This window comes from Capricornis sumatraensis, chromosome 2 (assembly GCF_032405125.1).
Source record: "Capricornis sumatraensis isolate serow.1 chromosome 2, serow.2, whole genome shotgun sequence".
Taxonomy (NCBI): Eukaryota; Metazoa; Chordata; class Mammalia; order Artiodactyla; family Bovidae; genus Capricornis; species Capricornis sumatraensis.
Genome location: NC_091070.1, coordinates 43,918,226 through 43,936,195, shown reverse-complemented (window position 1 = coordinate 43,936,195; position 17,970 = coordinate 43,918,226). Strand labels below are relative to the sequence as shown.

General features: G+C 36.5%; 1 protein-coding gene across 6 annotated transcripts in view; it reads left to right on the top strand.

The window, feature by feature from the left end:
* Positions 1-17,970, top strand: part of DMXL2 (Dmx like 2) — a 171,298-nt gene that overhangs the window by 114,914 nt on the left and 38,414 nt on the right. For 4 of the 6 annotated variants that reach the window (XM_068965079.1, XM_068965078.1, XM_068965076.1 and 1 more), the window contains exons 17-23: positions 678-905; positions 3,004-4,680; positions 7,656-7,766; positions 11,029-11,198; positions 13,822-13,919; positions 14,351-14,516; positions 17,595-17,859. In XM_068965079.1, the coding sequence (XP_068821180.1) occupies positions 678-905; positions 3,004-4,680; positions 7,656-7,766; positions 11,029-11,198; positions 13,822-13,919; positions 14,351-14,516; positions 17,595-17,859 (2,715 nt within the window). The remainder of the gene's footprint in view (positions 1-677; positions 906-3,003; positions 4,681-7,655; positions 7,767-11,028; positions 11,199-13,821; positions 13,920-14,350; positions 14,517-17,594; positions 17,860-17,970) is intronic. The other 2 variants (XM_068965081.1, XM_068965082.1) reach the window with 2 other exon arrangements.

The following is a 17,970-nucleotide window of genomic DNA, read 5'->3' as shown; positions in this document are numbered from 1 at the left end:
GACCTAAATTTGAAAGCTGGAAACTTTTTAAACAAAGATCAAGATCACTGTGCTTACAAAGCCATTCAACTAGTACTGTCTGAAGTTTGTCTGAAGTTTCCTATGTTCTTGAAATCGTGTTTATTGTTTCAGCATTTGATAGTTGATAGGTTGGTATTTTAGTGTCTTCTTTGCCACTAGCTAATTATAGGAGCTTAGGAAAATCATTAAGCTTTCCGAGTTTAAATTTCTTCATCTCTTAAGTGAGTCAGTATCTTGTTATTTGTCAATTTGATTTATGACCTATCTCTTTCAGAAACACCCCGGCTACTTATTAATGCAGATTTCTGGAATCTACCCCAGAACAACTGACTCAGTGTTTCTATGTTTAGGCCTGAGAATCTTCATGTTAAAGCTTCTTCAAGTTTTTGATGTATTTTCAAGGTTGAAAACAGTGAAACTAGGGAACCTAAGTTTTTTTCCTATATCTTACATGTTGTGCTTCTTCACTGTGATGTAATTGATGATGCTAAGAAAGGGTAAAATAGTTTAAGAAAATTCTCTCAAGGAAAATTTTAAACTTGATCTTGTCTCCAGAACACTTTGAAGAAACTATATTTCTTATATTATAACAAAGTATTATTCTAGTTCATGTACACAGTGATGATAGTAATGTATTTCATAATTTGTTTTCAAAGCTAAAGCTTCAGAAGGTGTTTCATCAGACAGTCTACTTTCAGTCCCTGGACAGAAGCATGTAGACTCTTCTCCAGAAACCTCTCCTAGCGTGAGCCCCATGTCACATTCCTCATCAATTGCCAACCTTCAAACTGCTAGTAAACTGATTCTGAGTTCTAGATTGGTATATAGCCAACCTCTTGATCTCCCAGTAGGAGTTGAAGTAATAAGAGCAACACCTTCAGCAGGTAAGATGTTAAAACTGGACACTTGTAGCTCAGAGCAGTCTTCAGTGCATAAGATGGATGAACTCTTCTGAAACAGGTGTAAAGTTGACACTAAAAGTTTCATTTTCTAACAGACTCACAGACTTAGAAAATGAACTTATGATTACTAATAGGGGGAGGATGGAGGAAGGGATAGTTAGGGAGTGTGGGCTGGACATATACACACTGCTGTATTTAAATGGATAACCAACAAGGTCCTACTGTATAGCACAGGGAACTCTGCTCAATGTTATGTGGCAGCCTATATTGGAGGGGAGTTTGGAGGAGAATGGATACATGTATATATATGGCTGAACCCCTTTGCTATCCACCTGAAACTATCACAACATTGTTAACTAGCTATGAAAAGTGAAAGAAAGTGTTAGTCTCTCAGTCATGTCTGACTGTTTGTGACCCCATAGACGGTAGCCCGCCAGGCTTCTCTGTCCATGGAATTCCCCAGGCAAGAATACTGGATTGGGTAAGCATTTCCTTCTCCAGAGGTCTTCCTGACCCAGGGATCAAACCCACATCTCCTGAATTGCAGGTAGATTCTATACTGTCTGAGCCACCACTGCAGTATAAAATAAAAAATTAAAAAGAAAGATTTGTTTTCTACTAATGATGCATATTTTTAGAAACATGTATATATTAGAAATTATTTCCTGTGATAAATATAAAATAAATACAATCAGCTTGTCAGATTATGGTGTGAATGTTTTAATGCAGGGTTTCTTGCCGGCACTGTGGTTTCCAAGGAATTCTCCAGGCAAGAATACTGGAGTGGCTGGCCATTCATTCCCTTCTTCAGGAGATCTTTCTGACCCAGGGATCAAATCCACGTCTCCTGCATTGAAGGGAGATTCCTTACCATCTGAGCTACCAGGGAAGCCCTCTATAAATAGGAATATTGTGATAGCAAAATTGCAAAGAACATACATGTTCATATGTGAATTATTAAAGCTTTTTTTTTAAAAAAATTAAGGGTTTTCATCCACATTGTGCTATTATTAAGTATGTTTAAACAGGAGTTGGCAGATACTTTGGGGGGAAAATACAGGATACAAGTTTATAGTTTGGTTTGTCTAAAGTGATACTGACTTTAGCAAGGCAGATAAAATAGTTTGGAGAGTAGGACTGACATCTGAGTTTAAAATGATCTGTCATTTGTGGAATTTGTGATTGAGGAGTTCCTAGAATAGTGGTTTTGAAGACTCAAAATCAGAGGTTCAAGACTATTCTGGTTACTGGTGAATGATTTTGAGTATGAGATTCTCTTACTCATCCCTAGCTTTTGAAACTTTCAAAGTGCTTGGAAAGTTTACGATATACTCAAATAAGTTTATTAGAATTAATAATGATAAATTCTATTTTGCAGGGACTTTATAAAATACTTTCAAACATCTTACTGGACAGTAACACTCCAAGGGAAGGAGTAACATAATCCCCATTAGATAGGTAGAACAGACTCAGATGTTTAAGTGGGTTTCCCACTGTTAGGAAGGTGTTGATAGACTGGAACTTGAATCCAGGCTTTCTGATCCCAGTCTTAATCACTGTTACCCCTCATGTTATAGTTGACAATAAATAGGAAGTGTTAATCTTTTGGCCATCAGGGATAAATATGATGGTTCTAGTTCAGTGTTAGGAGAGCATGAATTAAACCTGTGAAAAAGGTGAGATCTAATGTCTGTCTGGCTGACTGAAAGCATTTTGCGATGGAGTAGATCTAGTGTCTGGATTATTTGAGGGCCAGTTAGAGGAATTTGAAGGGAAAATTCTAGTGACTGTTAATGTATTTATGATGAAAGTGATAAAAGATACAGCATGAAAGTCCAGTGAAGTATGTGTGGTAAAGATGTAATTTATAGCAGATAACAAGTTTATTGATTGATTAAACTTTGACTTGTTTAATTGATTTTGAGTTTTATTTTAATGAAATATTTGATTTAGTAAGGGACTACAGAGTTATTCTGAACAAGTTCATAGTGGATTTGAATTAATCACATTCTAGACTTTGAGTATTAGCATATTATTTTGTGATTCTCTTATTATGATGACCTACTTTTTCTTTTTTAAGGCCATTTGAGTTCCTCTTCAATTTATCCAGTGTGCCTTGCACCTTATTTAGTCGTTACAACTTGTTCTGACAATAAAGTGCGCTTCTGGAAATGTTGTATGGAAACCAATCTACAGTGTAAAAGTGATGAGAAGGAAACCTATCATTGGAGAAGATGGCCCTTGATGAACGATGAAGGAGAAGATAATAGCAGTACAGTGAGCATCGTGGGAAGACCAGTTGCTGTTAGCTGTTCATACACGGGTCGCCTTGCCGTGGCTTACAAACAACCGATCCACCACAATGGTTTTGTTTCGAAAGAATTTTCCATGCATGTTTGCATATTCGAATGTGAATCTACTGGAGGGTCAGAATGGGTTTTAGAACAAACAATTCATCTTGATGATTTGGTCAAAGTTGGGAGTGTACTTGATTCACGGGTCAGTGTTGACAGTAATCTCTTTGTGTACAGCAAATCAGATGCACTTTTGAGCAAGGATAGATACCTTATTCCGAATATCAAACATTTAGTACATTTGGACTGGGTATCAAAAGAAGATGGTTCCCACATTCTCACAGTGGGGGTCGGTGCTAATATCTTCATGTATGGGCGGCTTTCAGGAATTGTGACTGAGCAAACCAATAGTAAGGATGGAGTAGCTGTCATTACTTTACCACTAGGTGGAAGTATCAAGCAAGGAGTTAGGTCACGATGGGTTCTTCTTAGATCTATAGACTTAGTGTCCTCTGTTGATGGTACACCTTCATTGCCTGTCTCTCTCTCTTGGGTAAGAGATGGGATCTTGGTGGTAGGAATGGATTGTGAAATGCACGTATATGCGCAGTGGAAGCACGCTGTCAGATTTGGAGACGTTGACACTGATGGTTCTGATGCAGAAGAGATAGCAATACAAGATCATTCTGCCTTTAAATCTAGTATGTTGTCAAGAAAAAGTATTGTTGAAGGAACGGCTGTTGCTGACGATGTATTTTGTTCACCAACTGTAGTTCAAGATGGTGGCTTATTTGAAGCTGCACATGTCCTTTCCCCTACTCTCCCACAGTATCATCCCACCCAGCTGTTGGAATTGATGGATTTAGGGAAAGTTCGCAGGGCCAAAGCTATTCTCTCTCATTTAGTAAAATGCATTGCAGGAGAAGTTGCAGTAGTTAGAGATGCTGATGCCGGAGAAGGAACTAAGCGACACCTCTCTCGGACCATCAGTGTAAGTGGCAGTACAGCAAAGGATACAGTCACCATGGGCAAAGATGGTACTCGAGATTACACTGAGATAGATTCTATTCCTCCACTACCCTTGTATGCATTGCTTGCTGCCGATCAAGATGCAACCTACAGAGTTTCAGAAGAAAGTACCAAAGTTCCACAGAGCTATGAAGATCATGCAGAGAGTCAACCAGAGGACCAGTACTCAGAGCTGTTCCAAATCCAGGATATAACAACAGATGATATCGACTTAGAGCCAGAAAAGAGAGACAACAAATCAAAAGTAATAAATCTTTCTCAATATGGACCAGCTTACTTTGGCCAAGAACATGCTAGGGTACTTTCTAGTCATCTCATGCACTCAAGTCTACCAGGCCTTACCCGTTTGGAGCAGATGTTCCTTGTAGCTTTGGCTGACACGGTGGCTACCACCAGTACTGAGCTTGATGAAAACAGAGATAAGAGTTACTCAGGTAAATACTCTCACTAAAAATTTATAAAGTTTTTGTCAGTAGAACTGTCTGTGTTATTTATATAATGACTCACGTATTAAATTGCAGTCTTTCTTTAAACCTTACAGGGAAATGTTCTCTCTAGTTGACAGTTAATATTAGGTAAAATGATCAGTTGTGAAAGAAAAGACAGTTGGGGTCGACTCTGACTTGTGCACATAACTTTATGTATTTGTGATATCTTTGTGCATCCTCACCTGAGTTTTTATCCTGAAACTCATATCATTTTGGACATACAGTCTTTTTTTTTTTAACAGATTGATTCCAATGGTTTATTTTTATTTTGCTTTTAGTGATAAAAATGGCCCATTTGTTAATTTTACTATTGAACCACCAGGTTTGTAAGGAGCGCCCCCCACCCCAACTCCCCTGGCACAACTTGTTCATCTTCACATTTCTAGGTACAAATAATTTTTTTATAATCACCTAATTTTCTCCAAAAAGTCTTGAGAAAGAGGTTTTCATACATTTTAATGTAACGCGTATCTTGCATAATTCATTCTGTAACCAGAAAAATTTTGGCTACCTCCTGAAACTAGATTCCATTCTTTTTTATGCAGATAGTTGAAGGTAATGGTGTTGATTCTAAATGATGACATTAGCAAAGGAAACCGAAAATGATTGATCATTCGTTCATTCAGTAAATACTGTGGAGGAGTGAACAATTGCTCTGTGCCAGGAGCTTCATGTACTTTATCATATTTAATTATCACAACAATCTGCTAGTAGGTAGCCATTATTATACTTGATTTTTTTAGAATAAGACACTGAGAGATTCCGGAACATACAAGGTCTCATAGATAGTAAATGGCAGAAGTGGGATTCAGATGTGGATAAATCATTGCCTCCAAGCCTGTACTCTTAATTATTTCACAAGATTTACAAGTTTGAGAAAAAAAGTCTGTTCCTAAAGCTACCTGGAATATCTCTCTTCATATAGACTTATGCCCTTACAATGTGTCTCCAAAGTTTTTTGTAGATTCAAATAACTAGTGACTTTTAGAGGATTTTGCCTATGACTTATTTTATAACTCTAGTAATTAAAATTTTTTTGAATCATTATGAGGTTGTGTGCAGTAGAGCAGGATCCTTCCCAGAAGAGCCTTAAGCCTTTGTTGCAAACTTAATATTTATTAGTATATATTAGAGATTTTACTCTGGGGTATTAAGAAAATAGCTATGTCATAATCTGTGAAAAATAGTTAAAATTTTCAGATACGAAACTGTATCCTTAGTTAGGCAATATAAAAGTGGTTCCTCCTATCACAGACTTTCATGAGGTGGATAAGGCAGGAATGAATGTCTCCATTTCACAGGTGGGAAACTGAAGCTCAGAGATTATATAGTTACTTATCTCAGTTGATAGATTCTAAGTAAATGAATCCCTCCATTGTTCAGGTGAGACAACCTAGAGGTATTCCGGGCTCAGCTTTCTCTCACGCCCCAATCTAGTCCATTGGCATATGCTGTTAGTTCTGCTGTGTGGAGACTGCAGACGTTTCTCATCACCTCTCCTGTTACCACGCTGGTTCAAGTCACTGTCACATCCTGCCTAATTACTGACAAAGCCTCCTAAAACTGGTTCACTCCTGTTGCCTCAGTCTGTCTGTCACATGGGAACTAGTGATTGTTTTAAAACAAAATCGCCTTAAATCTCACCTCTGCTCAACAAACACTGATGGCTTCCCATGTCGCTTTAGAAAAAAAGCCAAATCCTTCAGTGGCCTTCAAGGCTCCGGGTGATCGGTATTCACATCACTCTACTGCACTGGCTTCCCTGCTGTCCCACAAACACACCAGGTGCAGTCGTCTCAACATCTTTGTACATACTGTTTCCCCTGCACAGAATACTTGTCTTCCAGATTTAGGCACCCTTCACTCCCTAACCACTTCAGATTTGTGCTGAAATGTCATCTTAGTGGAAAGTTCTCCCCTGGTCGCATAATATAAAATAGATCCCTGTTACTCCAGCACTCCCTTTTCTCCCAGTTCGGCTTTATTTCTCTCTGTAGCATTAATTTTCCACTAGACACATTACTTCTTTGTTGTTTGTGCCTGTCTCCTAAGATGTAAGCACCCTGGAAGTAGGGACCTTGCCTTATTCCTGCCAAATCTGCAGTACCTAAACTGTGCCTCCACTGTAGCAGATGCTTAATCTGTTGAACGGATACATGAATGAGTGTATGAACAAATACAGCTAATGGGAAGTAGAGCTGGAACTTTGACAGTTTAAGATGTTTTATTTTCTTCAAGAAAATATTTGATTCAATACTCTTGAGTACTTCCTAAATGGCAGTTACTGGGCTAGGTGCTGTTAGTATTTTTCTGTTTTTTTTTTTATCCAACAGTGGCTATAATTTTGAGTAAACTTACCATGCTTTCATACCTCTGCTCAACTTTTGACTAAGAGCACATTTGTGAAATCACAATTGAAGTTCAGCTTTAACTTGGTAACACTGGCCTGAGGAGTCAAATTTCAAATATGGATAGTACTGTATTTCATTTGAGCTAACCAATCTAGAAAATATTACCTATTTAATTATATAAAAAATAATTTTACTTTATTATGTAATTCCTAGTTTTTAAAATAGGAAAAATTCACATAGGAAATATTTTTATAAAATATACCTATTAGTTTTTGTTGGATTTCAAGTTTACTTTCCTTTTCATTTATTATGAGTAGCTCTAAGCACTATTATTACCTGTACTGATAGGTGCTCACATTTTTTGTAAATTTTTTCTTTTGACAGTTTTATTATATACATGTACTTATTGAGAAGCTATATGTATTGATAAAGATATCGAAGTATTCAGAAAGGAATACACTCAAAAATATGTATTTTTTGTAAATTATTATTTAATGTTTATTTTCTAACTTTACATTGGTTTATGACCTGTTGCATTCCTTTTTCCTTAAATTTATTTACTCTTTAAAGGAAGAGACACATTGGATGAGTGTGGTTTACGGTACTTATTGGCGATGCGCTTGCACACTTGCCTTTTGACATCGCTGCCTCCTTTATACCGAGTACAGCTACTTCATCAAGGTATTGTTTGAACCTTTGTGCAATTTTTATTTCATATTGAAGTGGTTGGTATATTCACTGTTGTGTATAAACATTAGATAAGTCATCACATGCATACCCATCACTAGCCTTAAGATCTTCCTGTCACAGGGTACTCACTCACCCTTTTACTGTATTTTTCAGCTGTACTCTGTGACTTTTGCTCATCTGTCTCAGTTTCTCAGACTTCAGTCATCAAAAGTCATAGTAGTTTAGGAGTAAACTGGGTAGTCTGGTTTTACAACCTAAAGTGTTCCTGAATTTCTATGATATCTGATATGCTTTCTTTAAAAATTTTGCCCTATGCATTGTTACTTGTGTTTACTTTAATATAAGCATTATGTTCTAAGTTATTTACTCACAACTAAAGCTGATGTTTTAGGAATATCTGCCATATAGTAACCCAGTAGATTTGCATACTTCCAGCACACTGCCACTCTGATTTAAGATATATAGACTTATATCAGCCCCCTAACTTAGAGATTAAAAAATCAAAACTGTAGAGTTTAAAGTGACCTGGCAAGATACAGGTTGTTTATTATTAGAGTTTGAATTAGAATTTCAGTGTAGTGGGCTGTGTCCCTTTTGAAACCAGCATCTTGGATACAGCCCCATAAAATATTGTTTAGTATTATAGGACCTAGAATATCAGGCTTTATAGTTCATTATTCTTACCCATAGTACTTACCCTTAACTGTCAATAAATGCTTTTTTTGAAAATATGATTCTAACAGCTGTCTAATAGTCTGTCATGTTTTTAAACTATAATTCATCTGTCCTTTACTTTTTTTCTAAAAATACAAATTTTGCTGTTTTTTTCTTACTTGAATTATCATGCTACTGAATGACCTTACAACTTTACATATAAATATTCATATATATCTAATTACTTCCTCATATTAGTTTTCTAGTGGTGAAACTACTGAATCAAAGGGCTTGAAAATTCTTAACACTTATAAATATTGCTACTTTCAGAAAGACTGTGCTAACTTAAATTCCCAGAACCAATGTTAATGATGCCAAAACTCAACTCATTGCAATACTTGATATTATCATTTAGAACAATCTATGCCATTTGGAATAGGTTAAAAAATGGTATCTCAAATTTTAGTTTTAATATTTAAAATTTTAGTTTCAAATGATGGTCAGATGGTACTGAATCACTTAATGACAATTATGTACATTGCCTAAGGAGATTTAAAACACCTCAAATTGCTAAAGCTTTGTCAAATTCCATTTTCCCTTTAGTACAGTTAAAACACTGGAGATGAGAAAAGTGACTGGTATTGTCGGTGATGGTCTGGGGAACAGTTTTCAGGGAAAAACTTAAGTAGCTAGTTGTGGTTCAGTCACTAAGTTGTGTTTGACTCTTGTGACCCCATGAACTGCAGCACACCAGGCTTCCCCATCCTTTACTATCTCCCAGAGTTTGCTCAAATTCAGGTCCATTGAGTTGTTGATGCCATCCAACCATCTCATCCTCTGTCCCTCCCTTCTCTTCCTGCCCTTAATCTTTCCCAGTATCAGGGTCTAAGTAGCTAGTAGACAAGCTAAAGAAGAACAAAGATACATTGCAAAGAATAGCCTGATGTTGGTAGACAAAAATAAGTGCCTGTTGGTGTGCCTGGTTTTTTTCTTCTTAATACCTTTTTTCTAATAGTTAGGTTTCCAAATACAGTTGCTGCTCTCTTAATCTTATTTTTGAACCAAATTCCTCTGACATGCCTGTGTGTATTTTGGTTTCCCTTTAGTTATACCAAAAATTTAATCAATGAAATTCATTTAAGGGTATAGGGTATATTTTATATTGTTATTTTATATTAAAATATTTGTGTCAGCAAAAGTATGCATTTTGCATTGGCTTATAATAGCAATTTCTAAATCAGTGTTAATTTTTTAATAGTTATTTTATACACTTAACTATTTCTTAAACCAGACGGATTTGATGGTGGTGGTGGTTTTGTTGCTAAGTCGTGTCCAACTCTTGTGAACCCATGGACTATAGCCTGCTAGGCTCCTCTGTCCAAGAATCCTGGAGTGGGTGGCCATTTCCATCTCCAGGGAATTTTCCTGACCCAGGAATCAAACCCAGGTCTCCTGGATTGTAGGCAGATTCTTTACCAACTGAGCTGTGAGGAAAGCCCCAGACAGATTTAAATAGAGAATTAATCTGCATTTTAGGATCTGACAAAATACAAATTGATGTTTTTAACTTTTGTTCTTTTTCCTCTACATTTATAGTGACAGTTAAGGCTTTTTGCATTGATTTTGTGATACGATTTCAAACACAGTTGTATGTAAATGGTAGCAATGAGAAATGTGTTGAGAGTCCTGTGTAGTAGTAATGTGACTATGAGACTGTCATTGGTCTCAGGCATTTCTTTGTTTCCAAAGGGATTCTCACGGATGGCTGGTTTGACTGTCTGGCTTCTTTCCTGGATCCTCAGGGCTCTTCCGATAGCATTCTCACTGTCTCACATCACTCTGTGGGTCATTTCTGTCATGTTTCTTTTTCACCTGCTCCAAGTGGAATAAAGCCAGTCATTCAGCTGTTTACAGACTCATGGAGGGTGTCACTAAATCCATTTTGTTGCCTCTAATACAGCCTAGATCCCTGTCAGTTTTTTTTTTTTTTTAATCAGGGCAAAAAAAGTATTTGCTGTATATCATTAGTAATTAGGCAGCTTTAAACTCTTTTTTTAAAGGAGACACCAAAGACAGAGGAATGTGCCTCCTAACAGTTCTTCCCTGGGGCTGTCATTAAGGTTAGAGTTTGCTCTTAGATAATACGTGTAGCTTCTTGGCCAGAGGGATGGATGGGACAGTTTTCAGTGTCCAGTAGTGATGGATATGGTCTGCAAGCAGGTGGCACTGTGAAATGGGACCTTCATGTTCATGGAGCACATAGGCTTGACCAGACCTTTTATTCTTGATTGGTTTTGGTATGTGTGAAAATGTATGAATGGCTCAATATTCAAATATCTTTCTTTCTAGTGATTAGGTTTTAATGTTTCCATTTTTCCAGTAAATACATTTCAGAAAAAGAATTTGGTTTTGTGTTCCCTGTCAGTGATCTTGTATTTAGATACTTACACTATAAAAGTCTGAATGAAGAAATCCTTTCATACTTTTTTTTCTGCTTGAAAATTCTTTCCAGGAGGAATAAATACATGAGTATGTAGAAAATTATTTTTGTTTGTTTTGATAGAGTTCTGATGCTTATTATTTTGTGTTTCTAATTTAGGTGTATCTACTTGCCATTTTGCCTGGGCTTTTCATTCTGAGGCTGAGGAGGAGCTGATTAATATGATTCCAGCAATTCAGAGAGGGGACCCTCAGTGGTCTGAGTTGAGAGCTATGGGAATAGGTTGGTGGGTCAGGAATATCAACACTCTTCGAAGATGCATTGAAAAGGTAAGTGTATGTCATTGAATTTTGGAGTTAAGTATTTTCTTACAGCATAAAAGATATTATCTTCCAGAAAACCTGTGGTGAGGGATTCATCTGTACATCTTGAGATCTTGAGAATTTCTTAAATAAAAATTTTTGGACATTTCTGAATCTTGACCTTTATAAACTCTCCATTCAGTATATCAGTTGTCTTTTACCATATATACTAAGTATATAATACTTATGCCATATATACTAAGTATATAATACTTATGGAATATAGTATATTCTGCTATCAGTTGAGATGTGTCCTGGTTTAGAAAAATACAAACTGTATGTCAGTTATATACATTAGATAGAAAAAACATTGTTTGTATAAAACAGATTCTCTGCATGGCTAGGTTAATACATAACAAACTTCCTTTGCACATTTAAAATACCATTCAAAAAGTTTTGATTTGTGGCACTTGAGGAAGATATCTATGGCAGCAAATGAAACATGCTATACATTTTAAGATGGGTTTTTGAAATCAGTTTTCTAGTAGAAAAAAAAGGTTAAAAAATTTTTAGAGAAGCTGGAAGTTATTTCAGTGTTGGCAGAAACTGACCATGACTGAGCACTTTTTGTGTACCAAGCTTGGTTCTAGTTGCTTTTCATAAAATATTTCATGTTATCTTCTCATCAGCTGCATGTTACTATCTCGATTTCCACCTGATAGAACTATGACTCAAAGAGGTTGGGTAACCAGTCCACTGAAGTTCTCAGAAGTACAATTCATGATACATTTGTGGAGTATGAATTCATTTCTTTCAAGAGGAATTTACTCCTCTAAAGTAGTAGTTCTCAAATTTTAGTGTCTGACGAATCACCTGGCAAACTTATTTGAAACACACATCCCTCACTTCCATTCTCAGAAATTTTTTTTTGTTTTTTTTTTTGTTTGGCCACACTGTATGGTTTGGGGTAGTTAATTCCCAGACCAGGGATTGAACCTGTGCCCTCAGCAGTGAAAGTGGCGAATCCTAACCACTGGACAACCAGAGAAGTCCCTGTTAAATTTTTTCCATATCCTGAAGCAAAGGGAAAATGAGGAGATCATATTTTCTCTGAAATGTTCAGATATTGCCAACAAAGTCTCTTTAGTTTTTTATCAACAATGTGTTTTGTCATTATAAATTGAGTATTTTTATAATATATATAATTAATTTCCACAAGTAATTTATCTCTTAAAATTCAATCAAAAGGATATGTAAGATTTTTTCTCTTAAAATGTATGTTATAAATCATTAGCTGAAGATGAATAAAAATTCTTGTAAAAATTATTAAATATTGAAGTACTAAAATAATTGAAGGCAGAGAAAATGCTTAAAAAGGGGGAATAGAAATAAAAGCATTGAAAGTAAAGCATTTTTGTGATGTGACTTTTAGGTATCTTCTGTCTCTCCCATGCCTTGGTAGCGTTCTGCTCTACCATCAGGCAATGTTAGCTGAAAAAACATATCGTTTCGCTTCTAAACTTAGTTTTATGCGGATGTTAGCTTGGTATGTTTGATAAGTATATGGTCTGCATGTTACTGTGTTCGAAACAGTATGATATGTACAATAATGTTACTGGGTTAATAACTTTTAAATTTACATTGAGTCCATTGGTTCTGCATAATTTAACAAGTTTGGCCATATGGCTCAAAGGGGGTTGTCTGTTTTGGTACGTGTATTCATTAAGACTTTTTTCTCATGAAATTTCTAAGAACTAAAATTTGAAGGCTGTTCAAAATAACAGAGCTTCAACCATCTATATTTTAATTACATGCCAGAAAGCATGTGTCAGTCCTTCAGAACTGTCAAATTTGATTGAAAAATACCAAGTTATGTTTGTTTTTTTAAAAAAAGAACATTTATTTTTGCCTGTTGTTTTTTAAATGTGTGTGTGAGTATAATTGATATTTGTTCATAGATGTCTATCAGTATTATGAAATCACATATATATGTGTATATATATATATATACCATAGAAGTCAACATTTTAACTTTAACAAAACATTAAGGAATTTAATATGCTTAATTTTTAAGAAAAGGTCTTACCAGGAATTCTCTGGTAGTCCAGTGGTTAGGACTCTGTGCTTCTACTTCTGGGGGCCCAGGTTCAATCCCTGGACACAAAACTAAGATCTGGCAAGCTGAGCAACACAGCCAAAAAGAATAAGTCATGTCTATCAAATATTCTGCCTTCTTTACTGTTTCCTATGTTAGTTTTATCACTATCTGGTTTCTAATGCCTTTTGCACCCCTTATTTACTGTGTGACCTCAACTAATTCAGTTAACCTCCCTGTGTCTCAGTTGCCTCATGTAAAATGGGGATAGTAGTAGTACTTCTTGGATCATGGTGATTCAGTAAGACAAATGAAAGGTGCCCAGTACATAGTAAGTAGTCAGTAAATACTAGTTGCTGTTACTGTTTTTATTGTAATTACAGGTATGCCAAGGGTTGCCTCTAGGAGCATGTGTTATAAGCTACAGGAGACTGTGGAAGAGAGTCAGTTCTTCCCATCTTCATAGTTTCTGTCAGCCATGGAAGTAGTAGGGAAACATTAATTGTTGTAATTCTTCTATCAAATAGTTAATTCAGCTTTTTATTGACCATTTAGGTTGCCAAAGCTTCTTTTCAGCGTAACAGTGATGCCTTGGATGCTGCATTATTCTACCTTTCAATGAAGAAGAAAGCAGTTGTGTGGGGTCTGTTTAGGTAAATTGCTTCAACACTTAATATGATTTAATGGAATTAAGATTGTGCTGTGAATCGAAGATGTAATACTTTTTAAAGTACTTGGATAAATCAGTTTCCTTATTTGTGCCTTGGTTCCTTTATTTGAGAAAAATAAGCACTGTATTATTTGAGCTTAACTAAAGCATGGGATATTGTTAAAAAATAAGTTAATGAAAACAACTGGGAAAGTAGAGTGCTCTTGCTTCCTACTTATATGTATGTATTTTGAGTTTTCTCCTTATTAGAAGAAATGAACCGAAGCTTGATAACAAATACATCTCACTAAAGTTGTTACTGTTCTTCTTTTAGCTGGCTGTTTGAGATTTTCATTGTCTATTTTCATATATTCTGAACAGGATTAAATATTTGAAATTTGGTTTAACCACTTATGTTTGTGCTCTGATACCCAGGTCACAGCATGATGAAAAAATGACAACATTTTTCAGCCACAACTTTAATGAAGATAGATGGCGTAAAGCTGCTTTGAAAAATGCTTTCTCTTTGCTTGGAAAACAACGCTTTGAACAATCTGCTGCTTTTTTCTTGCTAGCTGGTTCATTGAAAGATGCCATTGAGGTATGACTGAGAAAATGTGCTATGAAATACCTGTAAGAGCTTGAAAATCTGGGAAGGTCATAGAGTAGATTGTAATGTTTGGTCATGTGTTTGTAAGGATAGAGGGTAGAGAATAAACACAGAGGTTATAACTGTGTCACATTGTTACACACACAGTTAGAGGTTACTAACTGTGTCACATTGGCACTGTGACAATGGAATTATAAACAGATGCAAGTGAGAAGCATAAATGGGACATTTTGTATAGAGAATACTACATTTCAGGGTAAGTATATGCATTTCAATTATAAATATATAGAAAAAATGGTTTATGAATATCTTCTTCCTGGCCATCTTGTGATGCTAAACTATTCAAAGTATGCACAGGTCGGAGTCCCCTTACTTGGTATAGACAGGCAGATATTTTAAGTTCTTTTTCTTCTAAATGAAATTCATAGCTAAAGAACTGAGATACAGTTTGTACTGTTTTGTAGTCATCTTAGACATTGGAAGGTGAGTGGGAATAGATAAAACTTTGCATTTTTGGATATAGAATCTTGACAGCTGATTAAGAGAGTAATTACAAATATTTCTTTTTATGAGATAGTCTTCTTAGGATATCAGTTATAATGAATAATCCTAACAGGTGAAGGAAAAGTGTAATTGGAAATAATACATCATAGAAAATATCCAACAAAGTGAAAGTACTCTATGTATAGAATTAGTCCTATTTTCAAAATTATCTCAAGGTATGCAACTTTTTAAAATAACAAATATTTACAATTTTCAAATGGGAAGTTTAGCCTAGAAAATACTCAGGCAAGAAGAGAAATATTGATTGAGATGCTCATATTGCCTGAAGGATCTCAAATTCTCAGATGAGTAGTTATTTTAGAATACAAACTCAAGAGAGAGTAAGAATAGCGTATGTAGCTTTATTTCTTAAGCTACTTGCTATGTAAATAGAAGATTCTTTTAATATAGTAATAACAGAACTGGACATGGAACAACAGACTGGTTCCAAATAGGAAAAGGAATATGTCAAGGCTGTATATTGTCACCCTGCTTATTTAACTTCTATGCAGAGTACATCATGAGAAACACTGGGCTGGAAGAAGCATGAGCTGGAATCAAGATTGCCAGGAGAAACATCAATAACCTCAGATATGCAGATGACACCACCCTTATGGAAGAAAGTGAAGAGAAACTAAAAAGTCTCTTGATGAAAGTGAAAGAGGAGAGTGAAAAGGCTGGCTTAAAGCTCAACATTCAGAAAATGAAGATCATGGCATCTGGTCCCATCACTTCATGGGAAATAGATGGGGAAAGAGTGACTGACTTTATTTTTCTGGGCTCCAAAATCACTGCAGATGGTGATTGCAGCCATGAAATTAAAAGACGCTTACTCCTTGGAAGGAAAGTTATGATCAACCTAGACAGCATATTAAAAAGCAGAGATATTACTTTGCCAACAAAGGTCCGTCTAATCAAGGCTATGGCTTTTCCTGTGGTCATGTATGGATGTGAGAGCTGGACTGTGAGGAAAGCCGAGTGCCGAAGAATTGATGTTTTTGAACTGTGGTGTTGGAGAAGACTCTTGAGAGTCCCTTGGACTGCAAGGAGATCCAACCAGTCCATCCTAAAGGAGATCAGTCCTGAGTGTTCATTGGAAGGACTGATGCTGAAGCTGAAACTCCAATACTTTGGCCACCTCATGGGAAGAGTTGACTCATTGGAAAAGACCCTGATGCTGGGAGGGATTGGGGCAGAAGGAGAAGGGGATGACAGAGGATGAGATGGCTGGATGGCATCACCGACTAGATGGGCATGAGTTTGAGTGAACTCCAGAAGTTGGTGATGGACAGGGAGGCCTGGTGTGCTGCGATTCATGGGGTTGCAAAGAGTCGGACATGACTGAGCAACTAAACTGAACTGAATTGTGTTTTTATATGGGAATATATTTGGAAATTAAGAGGAACTGATTATATAAAGTCGAATATCACCGGTGTTATTTAATTTTAAAACAAACCTTGTTTAATCCAAGTTTGAGATGGTACTGATATACCTTCTTTTATGCTTATTTTATAAATGAACTTTCTAGGTTGGAAGCTCCTAAGTTCTCAGTTCAGTCGCTAAGTTGTGTCCGACTCTTTGCAATCCCATGAATCGCAGCACGCCAGGCCTCCCTGTCTATCACCAGCTCCCGGAGTTCACTCAAACTCATGTCCATTGAGTCGGTGATGCCATCCAGCCATCTCATCCTCTATCGTCCCCTTCTCCTCCTGCTCCCAATCCCTCCCATCGTCAGGGTCTTTTCCAATGAGTCAACTCTTCCCATGAGGTGGCCAAAGTATTGGAGTTTCAGCTTCAGCATCAGTCCTTCCAATGAACACCCAGGACTGATCTCTTTTAGGATGGACTGGTTGGATCTCCTTGCAGTCCAAGGGACTCTCAAGAGTCTTCTCCAACACCACAGTCCAAAAGCATCAATTCTTCGGCACTCGGCTTTCTTCACAGTCCAGCTCTCACATCCATACATGACCACTGGAAAAGCCATAGCCTTGAATAGACGGACCTTTGTTGGCAAAGTAATATCTCTGCTTTTTAATATGCTATCTAGGTTGATCATAACTTTCCTTCCAAAGAGTAAGCGTCTTTTAATTTCATGGCTGCAGTCACCATCTGCAGTGATTTTGGAGCCCCCAAAAATAAAGTCAGCCACTCCTTCCACTGTTTGCCCATCTATTTCCCATGAAGTGATGGGACCAGATGCCATGATCTTCATTTTCTGAATGTTGAGCTTTAAGCCAGCCTTTTCACTCTCTTTCACTTTCATCAAGAGACTTTTTAGTTCCTCTTCCCTTTCTGCCATAAGGGTGGTGTCATCTGCATATCTGAGGTTATTGATATTTCTCCTGGGAAACTTAAGTTCTAGTTTCTTAAATTTCTTGCTATTTCTTAGTCACTCTCTCAGCCTCTGGACCTCTTTCCTCTACTCTGATAATATAAATAGTGTATAATTTCAGGAGTTCGATGGGATATTTCATATCTCTAAATAATTATCATTAAATAAGTATTTCTTAATATTTAAATTTATAGGTATGTCTTGAAAAAATGGAAGATATCCAGCTAGCCATGGTAATTGCCCGTTTATATGAATCTGATTTTGAGACTTCTTCCACTTATCTGTCCATCCTAAATCAGAAGATTTTGGGTTGCCAAAAGGATGGCTCAGGATTCGATTGTGAAAGATTACATCCTGATCCTTTCCTCCGTAGTCTTGCTTACTGGGTAATGAAAGATTACACCCGAGCATTGGACACGTTATTAGAACAGACACCGAAGGAGGATAATGAACATCAAGGTAGGACATTTTGTGGGTTTCTCTTTTTTCTTTTTTAAAAGGCAGTTTCTGAATATATAATACATATACTTAGATAATACACACACACACACCTCATCACCGTTCACACAC